The sequence below is a fragment of the Arachis hypogaea genome, chromosome 3 (assembly GCF_003086295.3).
Source record: "Arachis hypogaea cultivar Tifrunner chromosome 3, arahy.Tifrunner.gnm2.J5K5, whole genome shotgun sequence".
Taxonomy (NCBI): Eukaryota; Viridiplantae; Streptophyta; class Magnoliopsida; order Fabales; family Fabaceae; genus Arachis; species Arachis hypogaea.
In genome coordinates this window covers 8463823-8491103 of record NC_092038.1, presented here as the reverse complement: position 1 = coordinate 8491103, position 27281 = coordinate 8463823, and the positions used below count along the sequence as shown (strand labels likewise).

The 27281-nt window shown below is 32.2% G+C and overlaps 2 protein-coding genes across 5 annotated transcripts; one reads left to right on the top strand and one right to left on the bottom strand.

Moving 5' to 3' along the window:
* Positions 1–2216: 2216 nt before the first annotated feature.
* LOC112772473 (cytochrome P450 81Q32) lies at positions 2217–6179 on the bottom strand. 3 transcript variants are annotated; one of them, XR_011879492.1, is made up of 4 exons: positions 5655–6179; positions 4064–4462; positions 2645–3043; positions 2217–2568 (listed from the first exon to the last, which is right to left on the bottom strand). XR_011879492.1 is itself a non-coding variant. In XM_072232322.1 (3 exons), exons 1-3 carry the CDS (start codon positions 5817–5819, stop codon positions 2936–2938), a joined length of 672 nt encoding a protein of 223 aa, XP_072088423.1. In that variant the 5' UTR covers positions 5820–6179; the 3' UTR covers positions 2217–2935. The 3 variants fall into 3 exon arrangements, 2 of the variants coding, with proteins under 2 accessions (XP_072088423.1, XP_072088424.1); XM_072232322.1 differs by having other exon boundaries at positions 2217–3043; XM_072232323.1 differs by lacking the exon at positions 2645–3043.
* A 12259-nt stretch (positions 6180–18438) lies between these two features.
* LOC112789281 (phosphatidylinositol N-acetylglucosaminyltransferase subunit C) lies at positions 18439–24166 on the top strand. 2 transcript variants are annotated; one of them, XM_025831124.2, is made up of 2 exons: positions 18439–18794; positions 22839–24166. In XM_025831124.2, the coding sequence occupies exon 2, from the start codon at positions 23048–23050 to the stop codon at positions 23960–23962; it is 915 nt and encodes a 304-aa protein (XP_025686909.1). In that variant the 5' UTR covers positions 18439–18794; positions 22839–23047; the 3' UTR covers positions 23963–24166. The 2 variants fall into 2 exon arrangements, with proteins under 2 accessions (XP_025686909.1, XP_025686911.1); XM_025831126.3 differs by having other exon boundaries at positions 18464–18794; positions 23081–24166.
* The last annotated feature ends 3115 nt before the right edge of the window (positions 24167–27281 follow it).

Below are 27281 nucleotides of genomic sequence, written 5' to 3'. Positions count from 1 at the left end.
TATATCACATCTGCTTCAATAATAATAAATAAATTTACATCAACTTAATATCTAAGAAAAAAAGATGAGATAAAATCATAACACAATTCTAAAATAAAAATTTAAATTAAACCATAATATCATTGCACAACACAAATTAAAAGTAATTTCACACTACAAAATACCACACAAATAGATAAATGACTTAAGCTTAATTATGGATTTTTTATTTATTTATGCAAACATGATAACACCGTGGTCTATAAATGCTTAATGGATAACATATCATATATTGCTCTAAATGATGAGCACGGGAGTTGAAGAGTGTGTGCTGATTTGTGTTCATGATAGTTGCCTTCTTGTGACGGCGCCTCATAGGAAGAAAAAGTTTTGTTGTAAAAGCTACCCAATGAAAGAGTAATTGGTAAATGAATTATATTTTCTTCTAGCATATATGGTCTTTTATAGCGGTAAAATAAAAATGGAATGAATAAAATTTTGTATTTTTATATTAGAAATAGAATTTGATATTTATCCTAATAAAATTAAATAATTAATTAGTTATATTTAAATAAATAAAATAAATTAAATAAAAGTATTTTTAAGAATTAATCAAATCAATTAGTCAATACAAATAATTAGTATAATTAATTTTATTTGATTTATTGAATTCAAAAAATAAATTAGAAAATAATTGATTGAATTAATTAGTTGATATAATTAATTTATTATAATTGATTGGATTTAATAAATTAAAAAATAAATAGGAAAACATAGGAGACAATGATTTTTTTTAACTAAATTAATATGTATTTATTGTATTTAATCAATATAAGTAACAAATCATCTATGTTATTATATATCTTATTTAATCTTGTATGGCACGGATAATTATAAGTTATATTTTGATTTCTAATTATTTACGTACATTAATGATTAAAATATATAATATAAATATCGTAATTATTATAATTCTATGATATAATTATAATTAACATATTTTATCATAATTAAATATTGATTTGATATAATTATAACGAAAATACTTTCCCAAAATAATATAATCTACTATTATTCATCCACTAATTATTTGGCAATAAATCTTAATATGATTTTTTATATCTCCACTATGAGAAATAACTACTTAGATATAATATGTAATATATTACTACCTTAATAAGTTAAGGCACAAACACATGATTTAATTAAGGTGATTGAAACTTTCACCAAACAGAATATGACCTCAATGAAATAAAAAAGGGTATTCGATTTTGCATTAATTAGCTATTCGAAAAAATAACATACTCATTCATTATTCATGTTTCACTATATTTTTTAAATAATATATAGAAAACATATATCCTGTGTATAAAAATGTGACTATTAGTAATTTTATTAATAAACTTTTTTTTAAATTATTACTAATTTCAGTTTTAATAGAAAATATGAGAAAATAATTTTGCTTGCCATAAATAATATACTAAAACTGTTAGTATATTATCTTCTACATGGTTAATTGAATTTATCAATGATTTTCCTGTGTAAATCGTTATTACCCAATTTTTAATAACTACTTAATATATAAAATTTAAAATTAAAAATTGTTATTACTAATTCAATTAATTGGTTAATTGAGTAATAATTATCAAATTATTAAGGTGCAAAATCATTAATTTATTCGATAAATTTTCATATATTATTTATATTTCAATTACCCGTGCCATGCAATTTTTGTAAAATTAGTATGCAATTTTTTATGTCAGTTAATTCAATTAATTGGTAATTTTTGTCAAATTAATATTATTTACCCAGTTAATAATACTATTATTAATAATTATTTTTTTATTAATTTTTAAATCAATTATTAAATATTTATTTTTGTTAAGATAATTGTTTATAAATTATTTTAAATTATATTTTGTTAAGATATAATTATTTAGATTATTACTCATGGCACGGGTATAATTTTATTTTATACCAATTAATCAATTATAATTATATGACACGGGTGTAATTTCAATTTTATCCACCGATTATTGACAAATAAATTTTATTCCAATTATAAATAAAATCTGTTTTTATTGGCAAATAAATTGTCTTTAGGTCAATGATTTAATATATGTGTAGGTTCATTTTTTTGTCAAATATAATGAAAATACAAATAAAGAAATAAAGGATAAAAATAAACTTAATAATATCTGACACTACATTTTATTAAATTATTTAAAAATACCAAATCCACAAAAAATAATCGTAATATATAAATTGAGGCAATAATTTAAAATTCTATAATTATAATTTAATCAAATACTAATAGTAAAACCAAATTACCTAAACAATATTGAACATATTATAGTCCTTAGCCACGTATAGTATAGAATCATTCTTGTAACGACAACCAACTAAAATAACATCGTAAGTTTAAATATTTAGAATTCGTGCAAAATCAGACCATCCTCTTATTAGATAAGCTTCATCATCCGCTATCTATGCAATGCGGCAAGGTATAGAATCGTCACACCGAGAAACCAAACTAACTCTTATTCCCCTCAATGGCATTGCATGCATGCAAAAGAAAGCTGGTAATTTCTGAAAAAAATTAAAATATGTTAAAAAATTATTCTAATAATGAACAGCTTAAACTAAGAAAATTTAAATATATTACCAATAGTTGAAATTGCATATCTAAATTTGTCACGAATTTAGCAAAACTGAACTGAAAGTGAGGGAATTCAATTTCATTATGTGCTCAACTTCGAAGATTTTCGAGCAAACGTAAAAAGCATGGAGGGGATAGAACTTGAACTTGCCCTATAAAATTTCGTGGATGCAATTTCTCAATCAAAAATCGAGCTCCTCCTAAGAAATCTAACTTTAACCACATTCCATTGGGTTAGTCATAATAGGTGAATAGATCCAACCATCCTTCGGTAAAGTAGAGACTATTTCCTCTTCTTTAAACGCTTATATCCATGTAGTTGGAACCCGAATCAGTAAAGACAACTCGATGAGGTATTTCATGGATGTGATGCATTGTAAATGATTGTGGCAAAAGACAATCGAACTGGAACATTAGACGATAAGAATAACTTAGAGTAACAACAAATAAAAATTATCAAAAAATAATATAATAGAATGAGTATATGAAAAATATTATAAAAAATTATAAATTCTACTTTAAAAGGATCAACTTCAATAAAAAACGTAGAATACATTCTTATTATATGAAGTAGTAAAAAAACACTAAATATAAAATTATGAATTGACTCTCAAATTTAGATTCATATATCACAGGAAAACACTATATATAGACTTTAGTAAAACAAAAATAAATATGTAAATTACCTATTATTAAGGTAATTTTTTAATAATGCATTAAATTTTGATTTGATACCATTATAATGAAGATATGTTTCTAAATTAGTATAATTATATATTATTCATTAAATATTAATTACAATATAATTATATTAAAGATATTTTTTATAAAATAATTTAAAAAAAATTATTTGATATACGTGAATCGGGTAACAAATATTTATTATTATTATTATTACTATTATTGATATTATTATTATCATTAAAATTATTAAAAATATTTTTAATTGATAATTAATAAATAATTTAATAGTGCATTAAATATTGATTTGATATAATTATAATGAAGATATATTGCTAAATTAGTATAATTATATATTATTCATTTAGTATTAATTATAATATAATTACAATAAAATAATTTAGAATAGAAAAAAAAATTTTATTCGTTTTAGAGGAAAAATGGAGGCATGAGAAATCGATACGTCACCTTTAGTAGTCGGGGGGAAAACCCAATTTTAATATATTAAATAGATATTTTCTTCTTGTCCTATTCGAACTAGTGGTTGCGTTGCTGCTAGTCTAGATGTCTAGGACTTATAAATAAATAATATCAACTGCCACTACATTAAAAATAATTATTAATATAAAACATTTATTAAAAATAAATTAAATTATTCATATATTTTTATACATAGAGAGTATTTTTAAAATAATTACCATATTAATTTTTAATAGAAAAATTGTAGAAAGAAAGAATTCTGACCAGAATGGCTCCTTTCACAGTTTCATGCGTGTAGAATTCAGGATCCTTGTGTTGAAGATCCAACATGACATCAATTAAATTGAGATTATTCATATTATTTTGTTGGTTTCCTTTGTTGCTCTTATTTCTTCGATGATCATCAAGTAATTTCTGTAAGAAGCCATCCATCTTTTTCATCAACCTCACCATTCTCTTTTCCACACCTTGGAAATCAATCCATTTTAGCAGTGGAATGAAGTCATTCAAGTTCCCACTACCCAGAAGCTCCGCCATCTCCTTCACTAGAATCTGGAACTCTTTCCCTTCGTCGTCAATATCCTTTCCATAGTAACGCTTCCCAGATATCATCCTTAGCATGATATTGAAAGAAAGCTCAAAAAATCTCGGCCTTAGTTCTACCTGTTGCGGTCACTTACAAGTTACAAGATTCAAATTAATGGATTAAATTAAACGACATATATAAGGAAGTTAGCAACTTTAATTTCCGATGGCATAGTTATTTACCTGATTCAAATTTGGGACTACTTAGATAAAAATGTCAAAAAATTTTAAGATATTTTTTAAAAATAAAAATTTAATATATATAATCAAATAAATTATGTTATTTTTATTAAAATTAGGCCGAATAAATTAATTTAACAAAAAATTAATAAATTAAATTTTAAATCGGTATGAATTAATATTTTTTTATAAAAAATTACTATAATATTCTTATTATAAAAAATAACTAATATATATATATATATATATATTTTGAAAACTCTAAATCTTATCTCTACGACGACGGAAAAGAAAAGAATTAAAATATAGAATTCTCAAAATTAATATATATAATAAGAGTATTTTAGTCATTTTTTTATAATATAGGTGTTGTAATCATTTTTTATAAAAAATAATATTGATTTAGACTGATTCAAATTTTGATTTACCATTTTTCGGTCAAATTAATTTATTTGGCCTAATTTTGACAAAAATAATATAATTTAATTGATTATATGTATTAAATTTTAATTATTAAAAAATATCATTAAAAAAAGACGTTTTAGATATCTTTATGGGAATAGCTCCCTTCGAACATATTAGATTCAACAAAAAATGATATTGGTAAAAAGTAAAGTTTTGATAAAGTCTAAAATTAATTTTTTTAGTACAAAAAAAATACTAAAATAAGAATTGTCATATTTTTTCTAAATTTAGTAAAAGGTTTATTTTTTATCAATTTTTTTTACAATTTTTTAATATATATATTGAAAATTTTAAGATATCAATATACATGTTTACTTAATCAGAGATGGTATCAAAATTTTCATATAATTTAAAGTTTAGAATATAATTTGATTTTTATTTTAGATAAATTAAAAAAATTATATAAAAGACGTATTAAAGGTATAATTATTTATATTTTTTTATATTTGATTAAATTATATAAAAAAATTTATATAAAATTCTTATATAAAATGACGTATTAAATTTTTCTAGAAGACTTTCCACAAAACCTGTTAAATAGGAACAAGTTAAACTTTTGAATAAGTGATCTTGCAATAAAATATTTTTACAATTCATACTTAAAATTTTAGGTCTAAACTTATACCTTTAAGTTTTGAGCTTTGCAATCTTGAAAAAGTTGTTTCAGCAACAACTGAACCTCGTCCTCTCGGACTCTAGCAAGCATGGCAAGACGGTTGGCGGTGAAGAGCTCAAGAGATGTTAGACGGCGGAGGCTGCGCCAATGGTCGCCATAGGGAACAAACGCCATTGTCTTACAATTGTAGTTGAGAGATGCTTCCCAGCAAGTGTTTGGGGACGGTTTGCAAAAATGATATCATTGTTTGTGAAGCATTCTTCAATGGCGGAAGGTGAAGAGACGACAAGAACGTTGCGTGTGCCAAGTTTGAGGAATAGGATGTGGCCATATTTCTTTGTTAGGTTGTGTAGGCTTCGATGTAAGGGTTGATTTATGAGATGAAGGTGACCTATGATTGGTAGAGAAGTTGGAATTGGTGGTAGATTTTTGTTGTTCTTATTATTTCTTTCAAGTATGAATTTAGCAAGAAAAAGAAACAAGAGAAGAAGAAGTATCATCAGCCAGTCCCTGAAACTGATGCTTCGTCTTCCTTTTGGATATGTTATTATTGTAAAATCTAAGGTGCTGAACACATTATATATTAATGTTAATTATTATATTGGCCGGCAGAAGATAAGATACTATATATGTAGCAGGTAAATGTTATTTTATCGAGACTCAAGGAAAAAGTTTCTTCAATTTAAAAAAATTTCATAAACACTAAAGTTTTGACATCAAATTAGCTATTATCTCTTTGACTTTGAGTATATTATTTATATATTATTTTACATTTTTTTAATAAAATAATTTTTTTTTACAGTTGAATAACTAAACTTATTTAAGTCACAAAAAAAACTAAACTTATTTATATCAAACAACATCAACAAAGCATTGTCCCACTAAATGGGGTCGACTACATGAATCAAACAATGTTATTGTGCTCTGTCATGTATCATGTCTACAGAGAGACCGTTTACATGTAGATATCGTTTGACCACCTCATGGATGGTCTTCTTAGGTCATCCTCTGCCTTTTGCCCTTTGTCCATCTTCCATTTCATTCACTCTCCTGACTAGATGTTCTATCGGTCTTCTTCTCACATATCCAAACCACCTGAGACGCGATTCAACCATCTTTTCTACAATGGGTGCTACTCTAACTTTCTCCCGTATATCTTCATTCCTTATTTTATCCAATCGCGTATGACCACTCATTCATCTCAACATCTTCATCTCTGCCACACTCAGCTTATGTTCGTGCTCCCCTTTAGCCGCCCAACACTCTGTACCATACAACATAGCCAGTCTTATAGCGATGCGATAGAATTTACCTTTAAGTTTTAAAGGCACTTTTTTGTCGCATATAAAACCATATGCACTTCGCCATTTTGACCAATCTGCTTGGATCCTATGATTTACATCATGTTCAATCTCTCCATTATCCTGAATGGTGCACCCAAGATACTTAAAATTTTTAACTTTTCCTATGATGTTTTCTCCAATCTTCACCTCTATATTGGGGTTTTTTCTTCTCAGACTGAACTTACATTCCATATATTCCGTCTTGCTACGGCTTATGCACAAACCATATACTTCTAAAGCTTCTCTCCATAACTCCAACTTCTTATTTAGGTCTTCCCTTGACTCTCCCATAAGGACGATATCATCGGCAAAAACCATGCACCATAGCACAGGCTCTTGGATGTGCTCTGTGAGTACTTCCAAGACTAATATGAAAAGGTATGGACTTAAGGACGATCCCTGGTGTAATCCTATACCAATAGGGAATTCCTCCGTCACACCACCTTGAGTCTTCACACTAGTTAATGGCCCCATCATACATGTCTTTAATTGCCCGAATATATGCGATCCTTACTCTCTTTTTTTCTAAAACCTTCCATAAGACCTCCCTTGGTACCCTATCATACGCTTTTTCCAAATCAATAAACACCATATGTAGATCCATTTTATTACTACGATACCTCTTCATCATCCTTCTTAATAGGTATATCGCTTCAGTGGTAGATCTTCCTAGTATAAATCCAAATTGGTTCTCTGTTACTTGTGTCTCTTTTCTCAACCTCCGTTCTATCACCATTTTTCATATCTTCATAATATGATTCATAAGCTTAATTTCTCTATAGTTTTCGAAACTTTGTATATCCCCCTTATTCTTGTAGATAGGTACCAAGGTGCTCTTTCTCCACTCATCATGCATCTTCTTTGACCTTAAAATCTCATTAAAAAGCTTGGTTAACCAGTTGATGCCTTTTTCTCCAAGACCCTTCCAATCCTCAATCGGGATATTATCAGGTCCTACTGCCCTGCCATTTTTCATCTGCTTTAGAGCCTCTTTTACCTCGAAGTCTCGAATCCTTCGATAGTAGTCAAAGTTTTAATCTTCTTCCCTTGTGCATAATCGACTAAGGCTCGGAAGAGTCTTCTGTCCCTCATTAAATAACTCGTAGAAGTAGCTCTTTCACCTTTCATTAATCTTCTCCTCTTGAGCCAACACCTCTCCATCCTTATCCTTTATGCACTTAACCTGATCCAAATCTCTCGTTCTTCTTTCCTGGCTCTTTGCGATTCTATATATACCTTTTTCTCCTTCTTTCGTGCCCAAAGACGGGTAGAGACCCTCATATGCTCTTGTTCTTGCTTCACTTACAGCAACTTTTGTTTCTTTCTTAGCTGCCTTATATTTTTTCCAGTTATCTGCATTGCGGCAGAAATACCACTCTTTAAAGCATTCCCTTTTTATCTTTATCTTTTCTTGTATACTCACATTCCACCACCAGGACTCATTGTCTCTTGGTCCTATTCCTTTAGATTCACCAAAACTTTCTTTTGCTATTCTTCTAATAACTGCTACCATCTCCCTCCACGTCTCTTCTGCGCTTCCATTCCCATCCCACTTTGCCTCTTCTCCTACCCGTCTTAGGAAGCTTCTTCATTCTTCACCTTTCATCCGCCACCACCTCGTCCTTGGGTTCTTCGTATGATGTCTTTTCCTCAACTTTTGCTCAACGCGAAAATCCATGACGAGCACCATATGTTGTGTTGTCAAACTCTCTCCCGGGATAATTTTACAGTTAATGCAAAATTTTCGGTCGACTCTCCTCAACAAGAAGAAGTTGATTTGAGAGCTTGTCATGCCACTCTTATAGGTTATAAGATATTCGTCTCTCTTTTTAAAATATGTATTTGCGATGAGAAGATCAAAGGTTGAGGAAAAGTCTAAAATAGTTTTACCCTCGGCATTGATCACTCCGAAACCATGGCCTCCGTGAATACTCCCATATCTAGTCACTTCTCTCCCAACATGGCCATTTAAATCTCCTCCTAAGAAAATCTTATCTCCCAAAGGTATGCCTTGAACCAAACTCTCGAGATTTTCCCAAAACCTTATCTTGTGTTGTTCGTCCGAACCCACTTGCGGTGCATAGGCGCTAATCACATGGAAAGCACCTCCCTCCACCACAAGTTTGATAGAGATGATCCGATCTCCCACCCTCTTAACATTCACTACGTCCTTCTTCCACTGCTTATCCACAATTATTCCAACCCCATTCCTATTCTTCACTTTTCCTGTATACCAAAGTTTGAAACCAGAAGTATCCAACTCCTTAGCCTTTGCACCAACCCATTTCGTTTCTTGTAGGCACATAATGTTAATCTTCTTCCTTGTCATGGTGTCCACCACCTCCATGGACTTTCCTGTTAGAGTGCCTATGTTCCATGTCCCAAATCTCAACCTTCTGTCGCTTCGAGCTTTACCTTTTACTTTGTGAACTAGCTTATTTACCCTCGTCCGTTCACGAAAACGCGAGAACCCTTGCTCATTTAACACTACATCCGGACACCGATGCAACGGCTCTTGCTTTGACACCGTACTCGAGGCATATGGCACGTTGCTTCCAGGCAACGACCTAGCTTTAGCGCAATAATGTCTTTGATTCATGTCATGAGGGTTCGACTATATTTTTATGTTGGTTGCCGAAAACCTAACACAACCCTCCTCCTTTATCCGGGCTTGGGACCGGCTATGTACCACAAGTGTAACATAGGTGAAGTTAAACTTATTTATATCAGTATAATAAAAAAAGTTTTTACAAACACAAAATATATATTCTTATATAATGATTGTGATTGATGGATGATATTTTTTATATACATAAAGTATGATTTTTTTTAATTAGTTTTTTTTTAATATCTTTTATGTTAGTGTTATTTTTACAATATATGGAATTTTTTTTATTTGAAATTATTTTACGATTCTGTATTATTAATTAAAAAATAGTTTAATAATTTATTTTTAATTTATATTTTATACATTTGAGTAATTATGTGTTTAACTAAAATGATTGATTAAAAAAAAAAAGCAATACCGCACTTTTATAGTAGATATCAATTTCAAATTACAATTGCTTCTACATATGGCTTATTTTAGATCATTTACAACCATTCTACCCACAAAAAAAGTGAGAGACAACAAAGCAACTCTTTATGAATATTAGTTATTCTCTTTGACATTGGATAAAGGACAACTAAATACTCAGAAGAGCCTAAGTCAAGAAACAAAGACAACAAAATAATAAAGAAAACATCATATCATCCTTATTACTATTCTCCTATTTCTATTATAATTCTCTTTCCTCGTTGCTTCTACATTTGGTGAACTTGATTTTTACCTAGACTGTTGCAATCTGCAAAACATAAAATGGACAAATGGAACATTCAACTAGTAATTCGCGAGCAGGGGTGCCCCCCATATATATATATATTTTTTTTTGAGAGCGGGAGTTCTAAAACCACAAAAGCAGCAAAACAAAAACAATCATCAGCCTCTCATCCAAATGATATGTGGTTTACTGGTTTTTATCTTTGTCTCTTTTTTGTTTCTGGACACGAGTTTTATCTATTCTCAGTCTTTTATTTGGGCCTATTTTTGTAATTAACTTTACATTTTCTATTTTTGGGCCCATATTACATGACAAAATTTCAAGGACTAAGTCCACAAACAAGTCTACAAATCCTCCTAGCTTTTTGACGGAAAAAATTATATTTCTCCCCAAAGAAATATATTTTTCTAACATGAGTTGATCTGATTATCTCGTTAATTCTTTTAAATAAGTGTCAAAATTTAAATTTTATTTTGTGCATATACTAATTTATTGGTCAATAATAAATTTTTAAATAAAATTTAAATCCTAATTTTTTTTTTCATGCATAGTTGGGAATGAAAATATATATATTCCTTCATCTACCTCATGATATCTATAACAATAAAGTGAGAAAACTAAAAGGGTAGCAGAACAATAAAGTCCTAGACTAAAAACTAATAGTCTCACATTATAATTTGTGTTGATGTATTAAAAATAGATTTATCGTAATTTCAATAGATTGGCTTGTTTTAATTTAAGATATTTTGGTTTTTAACAGTATTTTTAGTTTGGCAGGTCAATGACTAATCCGTTGCCGTATTGAACTCTATTTAAAAATTTATCGCTGGTTAATGGATTGTTGTATGCACAAATAGAATTCGAATCCCGAAACTTACTTAAATAGACTAATGAGCTAAATATTAGACCAACCTAGCTTGGTTTTAATTTAAGATATTTTATTAATGTATGTAGGAATTATTTTTTATACTTCTAATAAAAGTTTAATACGATAATAACAGCAATAATAAGACCTTATTCCATTAAGTGGAGTGTGTATGACCGAAAAAAATTAATTAATAAATTAGAAGTGAGCTAAGATGGTTAACAATGTAAAATTTATAATTTGAGAAATTACCAATAAAAATATAACTTAAAAAATAAATCTAAGCGCGAGAATATAATTAATTGTGGAAAAATTCGTACTGGCGTTAAAATTAACTGTACCGACTTAAATTTGTCTGGTACTGAGAGTGAGAAAACTAAAACTATAAAAAATGACGAAAAAAATATTTAAAACGAAAATTCGAACACTTATCTTAAAGGTTTTGACCTTAGATGGGACTAAACGAGCAAAAGTTGAATTGGGCCTCACTTGGCCATAGGCCCATGACCTATATACCCAAATTACTCACAATTCAGCTCATTTTCCCATTAAAAGATAGAGAGAGAAAGTGCACACATAGAAAAAAGAGAAGTGAAAAACCATGCCCTAAAATACTATTCACCCATCACACTCAAATTCTCATAACTTCCAAATCGTAGTTCCGATCGACAACCCATTTATAACTACGTATTTATCTCGACTCCATCTTCAAATCTATCTAATTATTGTGGTAAGAAATTTTGAAATTCTTGTCCCATTTTCAATTTTTCTTCTACTTTCATGCTTTGGGTTTAAGATGTTGATAGATTTGAGATTTTGATATTTAAGGAAGACTTAATCTTGAGTTATGGTGGGATTTTGATCCATGAACACGTGGTACAGGGTGAGAAAATTCTTTTTCCTTGATTTTTTCTAATTATGTAAGAAACCCTAATTTGAAATGTGAATAAATTGTTTAATTAGATTGAATAAGAGTGATGGCTGACTTGGTTGAGTTGGTGTTGTGGAATTAGAGTTGGATTTTTTTTGGAGCACTTGGTGGAGGTTTGGTGGTGTTGGTTGAGGTTTGGATTCGATTGGAGAGGATATTCAAGAATTTGGAAAAATCGCCATCATAAAGTACGAGCTTTTGTTTCGAGTAGACATTATGTAAGATTATGTGAAAACCTAGGTTAAATGCCCCTAGGATAGTGCTGAATGAAATAATTGTTGTTGTGAATGATTGATGGCTTACTATGAATTTTGTGTCGGTTGATGGTTGAATGATGTGTAATGGCATGAATGTGAATAATGGTATATTTGTATGATTGAATTGAGAGGTGTTGTGCTATAATTGCCTATGAAAGGCTATGGAATGAAAATTAGGCCGGAGGCCGTGAAAGAGTGAGGTATCCCCTGTCTTGGTAAGTCATGATAAATTGGGTAATTGTCATGTTGTGATTGGTTATTGAAATGATGAGATTTGGTTGAACAATTGATTTGTTAGTTTTGATTGTTGATGGAAAAACTTTGGAGATGGTTGAATGTGTTAAAATTGAAATTGATTATGTTTTGAATGATTGAGAATTGATAAATAAGTGTTGAGGATGCTAGGAATGGTTTGAGGTGGATTTGAAAGGAAAGGAATTGGAATTTTGTAAAATTGACCATTATGTAGAATTTGGTAAAAAAAATATATTTTTGACCAATTTCAACGGGTCATAATTTGGTGCTCGAAGTTTGAAATTTGATGAAACTTGTCTTGAATTAAAACTGGTAATGAGAGTTTTAAAACTGTCTAAGGATGGATGAAAAACAAATTTTGTAGCAAAAATTATGAACATTTGAAAATTAGGATTTAAAATAAAAAATTTCAGAGTTTGCAGAATTTGGAGTAGATGGAGGTTCCGTGCATGCGCATGACCTTGGATTTGTGTGTACGTACAAGGCATGCGTACGCACGAATGTGAAATTTTTGTGAAACCAGACTCAGGTTCCCTGTGTATGGACGAGGTGTGCGTATGCACTATGCACAATTACCCAATTTTGGACAAAATGCTGCTTGTTGAGTTAAGAATATAATTAATTTAATGATGATGACAAACATTAATTTATTGGGTTAAACACCCAATTGGCTTTGATTGCTTTATTTATTGATGCAGGCCCAAAAGCAAAGTTTGCAGCAGCCCAACAAATTAAAACAAAGAAATAAAGGCTGTTGAAGATTAATTGATTCACAAATAAAGTCCATAGGAAGGAAACAAAGAAATCAAGTGGGCTTAATGAAGAGTGATCCACCAACCGAGCCCAATGCATTTCAAAGAGAAAGGAAACCCCAAAGCTAAGTTTTAGCATTGTTCTCCTTCGGTTAAACCAGAGAGAGAGAGAGAGAGAGAGAGAGAGAGAGAGAGAGAGAGAGAGAGAGAGAGAGAGAGAGAGAGAGAGAGAGAGAGAGAGAGAGAGAGAGAGAGAGCTTCACAATTAAAGTTCATACACCAGAGAGAAGAAAGAAAGAGAAATGTTAACTAAGAAAGCGTTATCAAATCACACTAATCAAAGGCATGTTAAGCTAAGTCAGAGGTTAAAGGTAAATAATTTTCTTTGGCATGCAAGTTGATTTCTTCACTTCTTCTTCTACTCTCTGCAATAATATTTTGGAAAAGTTAAAGAAAATAAAGGCTGAACATCCCTACTGTATATCAATGGTAAAAAATATTTTTTGGGGTCAAAGCACAAATCTAATGGTTTTTATGTTGATAAGCTCATTGAAAAAGTTGATTGGTGCTACTGCTGTGTCTGCTACGGTGTTAATATCAGTCTCAAAATCCCTAATTTTTGGGGTTGATTGAAAAAAGATAATGGATTATCTCTAAAAGCTCAATGTATAAGAAGTTGACTCTGAATGAACTCTAGCCGTGACTCAGAATAAGGTACAAAAGGAAAAATAACTCTAGTTGGAGGAGCAAGGAGAGAGAACCCAAATTGAGAGTTGTGTGTAAAACCTCACTACTGAGTTTGAAGTCTTGGAAGCATTGCACCTACACTAAAAGGAGCATTCTGCCAAGATGAAGAATAAAGTATTGAGTTCTATTGTTGGGTTCAGATCGTAGTGTTAATGCTACTATTCATCATCTCCTTCATGATTTACAGTTTTGTATTTCAATTTCAATGTATATCTTTCTGTATTTTCTTTGAGAGGTAAAAGACAAGAAAGAGATGCATTGAGAAAAAGTCATAGAGTGAAAAAGGCTAAGAGACACACTTGAAAAAAAAAAGCCAAGAGTGATTTCAAATTTCTTTTGGTTGTATTTTATGTCTTGTGTTATGTACCAGAGAGGTGCCCCTTGTTAAGTTGGGTAAGCACTTAGTGCATTGAGTTTAGCTATTAGCATAACTAAGTCAAGTTTAGGTTGAAACTTGTGTGCCCAAATAGGATTAGGTTGAGTCCTAGAGAATTGGTGTATGTAATACTTTGACTATAGTGAAAATTCCACCAGTGTTATGATAGAGATTGGATGTAGGTTGCATTGCACAAGGCAACTGAACCAAGATACATGACTGTGTTAACTTCTTCTTTTCTACTTTTGTTCTGTTTTCTGATTTTTATGAGACAGAACTAAATTGTCTCATGAATACTCCGCTTCGTTATTCAAACAGAAATCGCATTTTAGTTCTGGTTTTAAGGCTTAATCAAATAATGTAAAAGAATGTCATAGATTCAAACTCCCCTTTCTTTAAGTCTTTTGTAACCTTCACTACTTTTTGAACTATTTGACCTTCTCAACATATTTATAACCCCCTTTAACTTCCGTATGGAGTTGAATAACTGATAGTTAAGCCTTGAATATACTGAGGAGTGATGTGACAAATTAAATTGAACTATTACTGAATAAACACTTAGGTAACTGGATGAAATATTGCGGGACAGTGGTTTTGTCCCACCCGCAGTAAGGACGATGGTTTCATTCCACTAGCAGAATAATAAAATTGAAGTAGCTAATAAATGAATGAGGTTATGTTAGGTTGAATCTTCCAGACCGGATGAAATTGTAAATTGGTTTAAAATGTGATATTAATTTTTTGCTTGGCATGGACGGTGGTGTTATTCCTCTCACGAAAAAATAAAATTGATTAATTGGTAAAGAACTGGGGTTAATAAATATAATAATTTGTGAAATTGATTGAAGTTAATAATTGTTGGTTAATTGCTTGGGTAAGATGCAAGGATTGTGGTTTGTTCCACTTGCTCCAGGTTAAGATTTTAAACAATTGCCTGGGTAAGATGCAAGGATTGTGGCTCCGTCTCCCTTGCTCCGGGTTAAGTAAGGATGGTGGCCTAGTCTCGCCCATAGTGAGGACGATGGTATTGTCCTACTCACGTAATAATGGAATTGGTAACTTATAAAAGATTGGGGCTAATGAATCTAAATTTGATAAATTGATAACGAATTGGGGTTACTTAGTATAATAACTTATGAAATTGCTAAAAGATATTGATGCTGACTGTTTATGGCCTGAATGGCTGGATTGGCAAGGACGGAGGTTTATCCCGCTTGCGTGACAAGGTCCGGGTGTTATCCTGCATGCACAGTGATGTGATATTTGTTTCAAACAAGGTCGGTGGTCTTATCCCCTTGTTCGTGGTTATGGTGTGGTGTGAGGACGGTGACGTTGTCCCGCTCATGGATAGGCGAGTTGAGGATGAAGGATCCCTCTAAATAAGTTGAGTATGAATGATTCGCTGTCTTAATGTGACGTGGAAGTGAGAAAAGTGGTGGGACACTCTCCCTCGAAATATTTCTCCCACATCCTCTTTTAATATTTTTGTTGGGAGTGGAGAAGGTGGTAAGCCACTCTCCTTCGAAATATTTTTTCACACTCTCTTTTGATTGTTTGTTAGAAGTGAAAAAAATGGTAGCGCACTATCCCTCGAAATTTTTTTCCCATGTCTCTCTCTAGTTGCAAGGTGTGATAGGGCACTCTCCCTGCGAAATGTACATGGTATTCTCCCTACGAGGTGTATAGGACACTTTTTCTGTGAGACCAGATTGGGATAGGCCCATATATATTTTTCTCTTAGAGATGCGCAACAGAGAGATAATGTCCGGAAGAGCGCCTTTTCTTTATGATTTTATTTTTAAAATTATAGGTTAAACTAAACTCAAATAAATTTATAATTTGATTTTGTGATAAAGAACAGTTGAAATGTGTACTAGAAGTTTGTCAAAACCTTTTAGGAGTTTGGCTTTTAGGATTTTCTTGGTGAATGGGGGTAGCTCCCATTATCATGTGCTCGCTTCGTGCTTGCTTCGTCCTCGTCGTGTAGGCGCTCCGGATCGCTAGAAATGCTGCGATCGCATCATTTGTCGTGTCGTTGTTCAGGTGACCTGTTGTTCCTGGTTTTGCGATGCGACTGGATCTTGGAGGTTGCTTGGCTCCCGTTTTCTGGGTGATATTTTTCTTTGGACGTGATTCGACCTTCGAGATTTTTGCACTCTGAGGCACAATTCTTGGATTATCTGGATTGCTTTTTCTCTTAGGCCATCGGGTGCTCAAATTTTGTCGTGCTAACGATTATTCTCCTTTGGTTGCCACCAGTCCGAGGTGGGCAGGCAGTGCACGGTGCTAGTTGTGCTCCCGTGGGTAGAGAAAAGGCTATCCCGAAGGTCAAGTGCTGGGCTTCATGGGTTTGAGTTGTGCTGATGGCTTGATGATTGCTCCTCGAGGTTCTCCGTCATGTTGCCAAGACTTGGCAGTTCCCACAGACGTCGCCAATGTACTGGAAGTCTCTGGTACATGTTGTAAGATGGATCGAGGACTTACGAGTCGAAGCATTTGTCAGATCGTCTTCTTGGAGCGGCAGGAGGTGGTACCTACAAAAACACTCCGATGCTTAAGTCAGAATGGATCTGAGAGGTATAAGGTGTGTGAAATGAGTAAGTACATGAAGAGGTCTCTGGCTCTCCTTTATATAGCTTGTGGTAGTTATCTTATATTATCTTTGTTTAGCTAAGATAAGGGATGTATTTAAATTTAAATGTTAGGTCAGAATATTGGAAGTTATTGATCCGTCTTTAAACCGTGAGGATACTCAATATTGAGATTGTCGGATTCAATGACCATTTCGAGAAAGGACCAAAATCGAGTCCGAAACAAAATGTTTTTCTTTTTTATCTCTTTGATTTTTTAAAAAGTTGTAGTAAATAATTATCTGAATTTTAATACAATACAAAATAAAGATGTTCTAATGTTTCAGTTGGTTGAATTTGTTCGAATCTTATGTTGTTAATAAAAATAATGCTTTGGTCAATGAGTTATAGTTTAAATAACATAGTCTTCTCATACTCAATTAAGAGGTTGCGGGTTTGAGTCTCCTATTTTTGGTTAAAAAAAAAATTAATGCCTTGAAAACTTTTATGAACCGTACAACCAAACTAAATTTATATTAATTAAGTTTGGAAATTTATTTGATATTATTTTTTTTCGGTAGTGGATATTATGTGCTTATCATTTTTGCGTATTTTAGTTTTCTTTAATCATAAATCTTAATGTTCGAGTTTATTTGTAAATTTTAATGATAAATTATAGACAATTTATTATGTAAAATTATGGAACTTTAAATTTTGTTAGTTTATAAATTATTGCATTTAAATATTTAAAATTATATATTAATTTTTTATAATTTTATTTTATATTTAATTAAATTGATTTAACTACATTTCGATCGTAGTTAAATTATTGAACCATTAAACTTATCACTCAACCAATTTACTAATCGGTTCGATTCTCATAACTTTATTTAAAAGTATTTTAGGTAAAACTTTTCAAAAATGACTTAATACTTATCAAAATTAAAAAATTTGATATAAGTTAATATATTAATTAATATCCAAATTTAATTATTATATAATTTATATTAATATCTATTATAATATTTTTAAATTTTAAAAATTATTTTATCAAACATATTTTTTGTTATTTATGTTTATTAAAAATTATTTTTATTTTATTTTACTAAATATAAATAACATAATTTTAAAAAAATTATCTTTTAAAAACTAAATTTAGTTATCTTTATCCAAGGTTTCGAAAATTAGTTCAAATCGATCTGTCGAACCGATCATACTGTAGACCGGCGAGGATTTCAATTTGGTCAGAAGCCAAAATTGCCTATTCTGAAAACCGCTATTGGGTCGCAGAACCGGAATCCGACCGGTTTTCACATTTTTGCACCAAAGCGGCACCGTTTTTGCATTAAAAAAAGAATGAAACGGAAACCCTAAAATGTCCTAATCCCCTTCCCCTTTCGTTGAGCAATGAGCACTCACTCACTCACTCACTCACTCACTCCTACCAGCAGCAGCATCGAGCCACCGCCGTGTCACCTCCGCCATAGCAACTGATCGAAACCGCCTTCCCCACTACTGCCTCTCCACCACTGCTCAAAGCCACCGTCCACTTGCTCCCGTCGCTCCGTCACTCTCGTCCACTGTCGTCTCCATCACTTCGTCACTTGCTCTCATCTCGCATCGTTCCTCCGTCGCAAAAAGCCGCTTTTCCGCCGCGCCAGTTCTGTTCCACCAAGCTCCAACCCTTCTCTGCTCCAGCCATCCGGTTCTCCCTCACCTCTGTGCTCTAGAAGGTATTCTTCTTAGCATTGTTAATATGTGATTTTCCATTTTTCTTCTTCAATTGTTGTTGTCATTACTTTGGTTTGGTTTAGGATTGTCGATGATATTGATCATGTTCTTGAATCTTGATTCTGATATTGTGTGGTTCTATTGTTAATTTGTTATGGTTCTGTTGTTACCTGATTTTCTTTAATTCTGTTATGGACTTATGGTTCTGTTGTGAATTTTTTTTTTGGTTGTGTACCTATTGTTGTCATTACTCTGGTTTGGTTTAGGATTGTCGATGATGTTGATGATGTTCTTGAATCTTGATTATCATATTCTGTGGTTCTATTTTTAATTTGTTATGGTTCTGTTGTTACAGTGACTGATTTTCTTTGATTCTGTTATGGATTTATGATTCTGTTGTGAATTTTTTTTGGTTGTGTACCTATTGTTGTCCTTATCCTGGTTTTTGCATTTCATGATTGATTGTTTCTTTTATTATTTGACTTTTTGAGTTTGTATTTGGATGAGATTATAATGTTGTGGTTGCGTAGTTCTTTTAATTTGGATGATATTTTAAAGTTTACATTAGTTTATGAAACAGTGTTTTAATTGAACCACAGTTGAATCGATTAAACTAGGAAACCAGTAACAACCGGTTTGGTTGTCTGAACCTTGGCTTTGTCAAGTCAACCCTAAACATTGTGCTTTTCTTTGCCCTCACTTAGGCTTAGTTTGGTAAAGCTTTTACTTTTTAAAAGTAGCTTATAAAAGTTAACTTTTAAAAGATGGCTTTTTAAAAGTTGTAGCATTTATGTTTGGTAAATCAAATCAAAAACAACTTTTAATAAACATAAGTAATATCAATTGTGTTTGGTAAAATAGCTTTTAAAATTTAAAAATACTATAATAGACATAAATGCAAACATTAAATTTGAAAATTAGTTAACATATGAGGTTATATTAGACTTTTAAATTTTGAAAAGCACAAGCCAACTTTGAAAAGTTCTATCCTAGGTGCTTTCAAAAGTACTCCGATCTTTTAAAAGCTGCAAGCACAAGCACATGATCTTTTTGATTTACCAAACACAAAATGAGGAGCTTGAGCTTTTAAAAAGCACAAGCACATCTTCAAAAAGCTTTACCAAACCAAGCCTAAGGGTTTCTTTCGCTTGTGCCTTTGCCTTCTGCATCTGCTTCTCCTTTTAGAAGCACCAGCTTCTTTACTAGAGTCAGATACGCATATACCATCTCACCGAGAAGGAGAAAGACTGTGAAATTAAAGCCGCCGAAATCAGGGACCATCCAGTGTCCTAAACGGGATCAGCTCGAACATCATCAAGTTAATCTGGATAAGGATGTTTCTCCTTCAGCATCGTCTCATTCGTTTGCAATTCATTCTTAAAGAAGCACCGCTGAACAACATGTTGATCTTCTTCCTTTTATTTTCCAAACAAGAATTAATTTCGTTATGGGTAGCTCAAGGCCTCTTTACCACTTCTTCTAGAGGGGTGGAGGATCAAGTATTTGATTCATTGTAATCTGTTAAAGTTGTTGCTTCCAGGTTAGATCCATCTTGTGGATTCTTTGCCCACTTTCCTGTATAAAATCAACCAGTCCAAATTAACGTATATATGCCAGAGTCTTTGATGTCCCTGATGTTAGCATTTGTTTATAGATGCTGAAAGCATCAAACATGTTGATTTTGAGTCATCGTAAATATTTAGAAATCTAGAAACACTGTTGGTTATTCCCACACCTGGATTTTATGTTGATCAAGTCCCGTGTGATCTTTTTTGAGGCTTAAGCACTTGAGGGCATTAAATTTCAGTAGAAGTCATATTTCAAGACTGCCTAGTTCTTTTGGGAACTTGGAGTTGCTTCGATCTCTTGATCTCTCCTATACGCCCATCAAAAGATTGTCTGATTCAATTGATAGTCTTTCTCATTTGAGGAATTGTTTTAAGTTAGATGGGTTGTCCAAAGAAATTGGAAAGTTCACCAGTTTGACCCATCTTATTTTTGACATTATGAGACAATTGTATTCTATCCTTAATGGGATAGGTAACTTGATTAATTTTCAGATTTTATCCAAATTCATTGTTGGTAAGGATGATGGTTGTTGGATTGTAGAACTGAAGGATTTGGTTGATCGGACTGGATCATTATCTATTTTTTAAGAATGGAAAACTTTTAGAATTTTGAGGAATTCCAGGAGGTTGATTTGAGCAGCTTCTTATTGTTCAAATCAACTTTCTGAGCTTTCTCAAAACTCGAGAGGTTTTCCATTCTTAAATTACATAAATGATCTAGTCAGATCAACCAGATCCTTCAGTTCTATAATCCTACAACCATCATCTTTACCAAAAACGAATTTGGATAAAGTCTGCAGACTAGTCAGGTTACTTATCCCATGAGGTATAGAATCCAGTTGTCCATAATGTAAAAAAACAACAGGTGTCAAACTGGTGAGATTCCCAATCTTTTTGGGCAACCCATCTAGCTTAAAACAATTCTTTTAACCTTAGAGTTTGCAAACTAGAAAAACTATCAATTGAATAAGGCAATCTTTTGATGGGCGTATAGGAGAGATCAAGATATCGAACAAACTCCAAGTTCCCAAAGGAATTAGGTAGTTTCGAAATACGACTTCTACTGAAATTTAATGCCCTCAAGTGCTTAAGTCTCAAGAAAATCACGCAATACATGATCAACATAAAACCCAGGTGTAGGAGTAACGAACAGGATTTATAGATCTCGAAATCTTTCTAAGGACTCAAAACCAACATGTTTGATGCTTTTAGCATCTATGGACAAATGCTTAACATAGTTGGGGACACTATCAAAGACTCTGGTTGATTTTAGACAGGAAAGTGCAAAAAGAACCCACAGCTGTAAGGAACAACAACTTGATCAGATAGCAATGAATCAAACACTTAATCTTCCACCTGTCTAGAAAAAGAGGTAAATAGGGTTTTATAATAAAATATAAATAAATACACTAAAACATAATATATAAACTTCAAAATATCATCCAAATTAAAAGAACTACACAACCACAACATTATAATCTCATCCAAATACAAATTCAAGAGTGAAATAATAAAAGAAATAATCAATCATGAAATGCCAACATCAATTGAATTAACGCATACCATTCCCTCCTTTCTTGTCTCTCCCTCTGGTATTCCACTTTTCCTCTCTTCTGTTGCCTTGGAATTTGGGTTCTTAGGGTTTTGTGGGCATGTTTGTTTGTTTGGTTGTTCTTGTAGATTAGCATAGCATATGCTTTGGAATTTGTGAATGGATATGGCTTGAAAAAGTTGGAGATATGCGTAGCTCTGTAATTGCCTTTTTTCTTTTTCTATTGCTTGCTGCGATATTTCTTTTATTTTTATTCATTTTTGTTAGAGTAAATGTTTCGAATCAATTTCAGTGAAAATTTTAAAATTAGCACTGAAGTAAAGTAAATTAGTTTTGATCTACAAGTTATGCATAGCCCTCTTCTCTACGTTGTTCTACTTTTCTTCTCACTTAGGTAAACTACATAACTGTCATTGGTCTTCTGTATTCTGCTGATTAATATATCTGGAATTTTCTCTGTATTCATTTTTCTGTGGCTTAATCTGTAATTCTGTATAATCAAATTATAACAAAATAGAATTAGAATCACTCTTGCATAAATAGTGACAGGAGCATTATGGATTTGCTACGTCATTCGGAACTTGATTTGTGTAGCGCACACACATCACATGAGGAATAAAAATTAGTCTCTTTGAACTATTGATAGTGGCTACTTATTTCTGGTTAACCTTTAATCAGGTTTGGGTTTTAAAAAAACCTTAACAACTTTGCTGCATTTAATCCTTTATTCATTTATCTACCTAAATGTAAGTTTTTGTTAATTGATTTTGTGTCTCAATAGCTGTTTTGTGTTGTGTAGCATAATCATATTCTTAATTCTTTGTCTTTGTATTTATGTATCTGTTATCAATCATATGTGCCTTTAGTTGCAAATGTGAGTTCGGTTTCTTTGCATTTATGTGAATTCTGCAACTTTTTATCTTCAGGGTTTTGACATGAAAATCTGCAAGCTTGAAAACACAAGAGAGAGTGTGAATAAACTATGATTTCTTACCTTACTGATTGTATATGCCCCAAAGTGGCATCATGTCTGGGGAGCCAGATTTAAGCACATAATAGAAGTTGGAGAAGTGTTTTCATATGATAGATTTGAGATTTGAGGTAACATTTGAAGAAAATTGGGTAGCTTCTTGTGATGGATCATCACTTGGCTAGTGATTCTCCGCAGGTTCGTCCTAGATGGAGGAAAGTAGCATATGGCGGTATGCAACCTGGTTTTGATGACAATCATACCAATGAATCTTTCCTTGAAGGAATGGTCATGAATGCCAATGTTGTAAGAAGGGACATGCTAAAGGTGATGTTAGGCTCTGTTTCCATTTCTGAATACTTATGCATTGTAGCTCTTGTTGTCTTAGTATGGACCTACACACTAGAATCAACCATTGATGAGAATTGTCTTCTGTGCATAGATGTTAGTCTTCTTGTTTCGGGTTTCTTGATTCTCCTTTTCACTCAGGAAAAGATTTCCCTTAGCATCCTTGTTCATCATTATTTCCTCAATATCTCGTTTTTCATAATGGGATTGTATGTTTTGGCTCCCATCTACCAAACCCTTACAAGATCCATCAGTTCTGATTCCATTTGGGCGTTAACCGTATCGCTCCTCGTGATTCACCTTTTTCTGCATGACTATTCGGAATCAACTGTCAATGCACCGGGGGCTCTCAAAAATCCTGCATTGACCAGTTGCATCTCTGTAAATGCTTCTGTAGTTGCCTCTGTATTCATTGCTTCTCGCCTTCCGTCAAGACTAGATGTTTTTGCCATCATGCTATTCTCCTTGCAAGTTTTCCTATTTGGTCCCCTGGTTACTTACTGCATTAAGAAATATTCGTTCCGTTTACACCTGTGTTTTTCTATCAGTTTGATGGTTGTGACATTAAGATTCGTGTACATGCTGCATTGCTTACTTTTCGTGTTGTTGCTTAGTTTGCTGGTTTTTGTCAATGTGGTCTGCCCTTATTGGCTTATACGGATCCAGGAGTACAAGTTTGAGATCAATGGACCTTGGGATGAGGCTAAGCTTTGTTTTGCTATTACAGATTGAGATAAAAACAAAGCAATTTTGAGTAGCTTTCTGGGGTTCATGTGAATGTAATCTTCTTATTTGCTGATTATGGTCCTAGATGCAAATTTTGTAATGCATGGGGCCATGGAGTTACCCTAAGATTTTTGTATCTTTCATAATTACAGAAGGAAACTATAGTGAAAGTTTTATGTGAACAAGTTTTTGAAAATTAGTTTCACCAAATTTGAGTTATGGTGCCTTACCCTAGCTTTTAACGGATTGTTATTGATAATGCAAGTTTATATTAATATAACTTGGTCCCTTTCCAAAGATTCACTTGATCTGGTTTAATACTCATAAGGTACTTATTCCTTCCATTCATGGAGTTTCTAATGGTATATGGTCACCAACCGGACATGGTTGACCTTATACAAAATCATGGATTAGAAATTGACAATGTTCTTCTCTCTAAAGCTTTCAACGGTTTCTTTGAGGCTTACTTCCAAGGGTTTGAATTCAATTCCCAAACTCTTTGCCTTCTCTTTAGAAATCTGATATGTTGGCACATAGGGCCCATCATCCTCGCACCTATTAGATTAAAAAATAAAAAAATTCAAAGTGAAATGTAATTAGAAAATGGGTAAAGTATTATTTTAGTTCTTAATATTTGAGTCAAATTCTAATTCAGTATTTAATGTTTTAAACATCTTATTTTAGTTGTAGAAAGTTTAACCGTCTTATTTCAGTCATAAAAAGTTTCAAATGGAATTAATGTTGTTTTGCTTTTAAATTTGATACGAATAATTAACATAGTTAAAGGCTAATAACGTTTGATTCTAGTACATAAATAAAATCAAGCCACAACTAATTACTAATGTAAAAGTTTTTCTTTTGATTATGGAATGTTAATGATTGTGATGGTTTTCGTGGCTAAGAGAAGGGGGTTAAATTTTAACCCCTTTTCACTTCAGAACACTTGTTTGTCCTTGAAACAACTTCGGGAGATTTGTCTCGTCTTTAGCCACGAGACTTTTCTTTTTGTCTCGTCACTTGGCACGAGATATTTTTCGGTTTTATCTCCTCTGCAGCAGAAACAGAAAATGGAGTAGAAGAGAAGGAAAATAACACCCAGATATATCCTGGTTCAGCTGTTAAGTGTAGTGCAACCTACATCCAGTCTCCATCACAACAATGATAGAATTTCACCATAATCATTTTTGATTATATACACTAATTCTCCCTAGGAACTACCCTTCCTATTCGGGACAAGTCCAGAATCTAAACCCAATCCTGAACTTGACTTGGTCACTGCTAAGTTTCAACTGTAAAGTGTTAACCCAATTTACAAGGGGATTCCCACAGAATCATGAAACACAACACAGATGTATAAAGGAACTATAAGGACATCTATGGCTTTTTCTTTTAATTTTGCACTCTCTGCCTTTTTTCGCTCTATGGCTTTTTCATACAAACTTCACTATTTGTCTTTTTCCATGAGACTCAAGACATGACAAAATTAAACAGAAAAATACAAAACAAAATACATTGAAGGAGAAGAAAATCTGTTAGCTTAGGTAGCTTTGAGAACTCTATGCCTTACACTCTCACCCTTACTCCTTACTTCAAACCCTGACTGTTCACCCTTATATAGAGAAGGGAAAACCTTCAAGGTTGAAACCAAACAAACCAAGCTAAACTTCTTCTTCTTCAAAAGCAGAACCGGTTCGGCCAGAGAGAGAGAAGAGATAACCCATGCAAAATCCAACATGTAATTACCTCTAGTCCTTCCTTGGTCACCAATCTTCATCAATCCGAGCCCTTCATCTTTTCTTGCTCTCCAAGATGAACTTCTGGCCCTTAATGCTTCATGATGATGATAGCTTCATCTGCTCCTATCTCTGCGTCTTCCATCACGTAGCCACTGTAGCTACCTCCTATGGTAGTTGAGCAAGATCAGAGACAAGCCATCCCTCCAAAGATCTTTTCCTTGCTGGCCGAGATCTTCTCTACCATTTTTGGTATGGAGAAGCCAAGATCTCATCACCAAATCTTACCACAAGTGAATGAGAATCTTAGCCACATCATACTTTTTATTTGCTTTTTCTTACCATCATTGTGATGGTCTTTAGGCGTGCTTCTTCCTCTCTTCGGTATCTAGTCATGGCTTCCATAGTTTACTGGTTAATGATCGAATAGAGAAGAAAGAGATGAGAGAGAGAAAAGATAAATTGTGAACAATAATTAATGAAGCAAAGAAAGAGAATAAAGGTGAATTGATTTTTCACTCCCTTTGCTGAGCAACGTGTAGCTTAATGATGTCCATCAAATCAAAGACCAACTCTCTTTCATATTTTCAATGCATGTATTAACTTCACTTTAATGAAATTTGAATTCCATTAGAAATGGATTCCGTTGGAAGCTTGCAACATATGTAAAAGAATGGATTTTATCAAGTTAAAGAAATGCATTGTGTCCCATCTTATTTTAGTTTCGGACCAGCCTCTTTGTTGGACTTTTAATTTTGATTTTCTGGCCCTAATTACCACATATTGCTTCAGCCAAAATGATTAATATAATTTTGTTCCAAGGCTGAGTCCTTTCGGCCCAAATCATACCTACACAACAAAATTAATTAATTATCATATATGAATCAAAATTAAATTATTAATTTTGTTGTTTAATAATGTTTGATCATCATCATTTTAATATTAGAGTTTTCCAAACTCATCAATCTCCCCTTTGATGACAAACATTATTAAAATTGAAATGAAAAAAAATTTAAGATTGGAGTAAAGAGTATTCCCTTTGAATATTTGAATTTCTCCCCTTTTCGAATGTTACAAGGCTTCCCCTTAATGTATGCTATTTTACTAAGGGAAGCTTTATACCTGTAACTTTAGAAATCAAGCTTAGGCAACTATATTATTCAATATATTAATTTTTGAAATGTTGAATGCTTGATTTATGAGCAGAATTGAATGATAATCAAAACTCATTTATTATCAATGATTTGATTTTCTTCTCTAACTTACAAAACAATCAAAGTAAATTGCTGTTTTACTTTGTTAAAAATTTTTCCAATCAACAAATCAGAACAAGGTAATTATGGTAAGGAAAATATTTTAATCAAGGCAATATTATTTTAGAGACAGCAACTTTCAAGATTTATTTTCACAATAATACTTTAAAGGAACTACCAAAAATAATTCAAAACAGTAAACATTTATCAAGGTAAATCACATAAATCAAGTGCATCATGAACACAGCAAACATTTTACTAAGATAAATCAATCTCAAACATCAAGCAGTAGCAACAAACTATTGAAACTTGAAACAAGGAAGATCATGAATTCTCAAA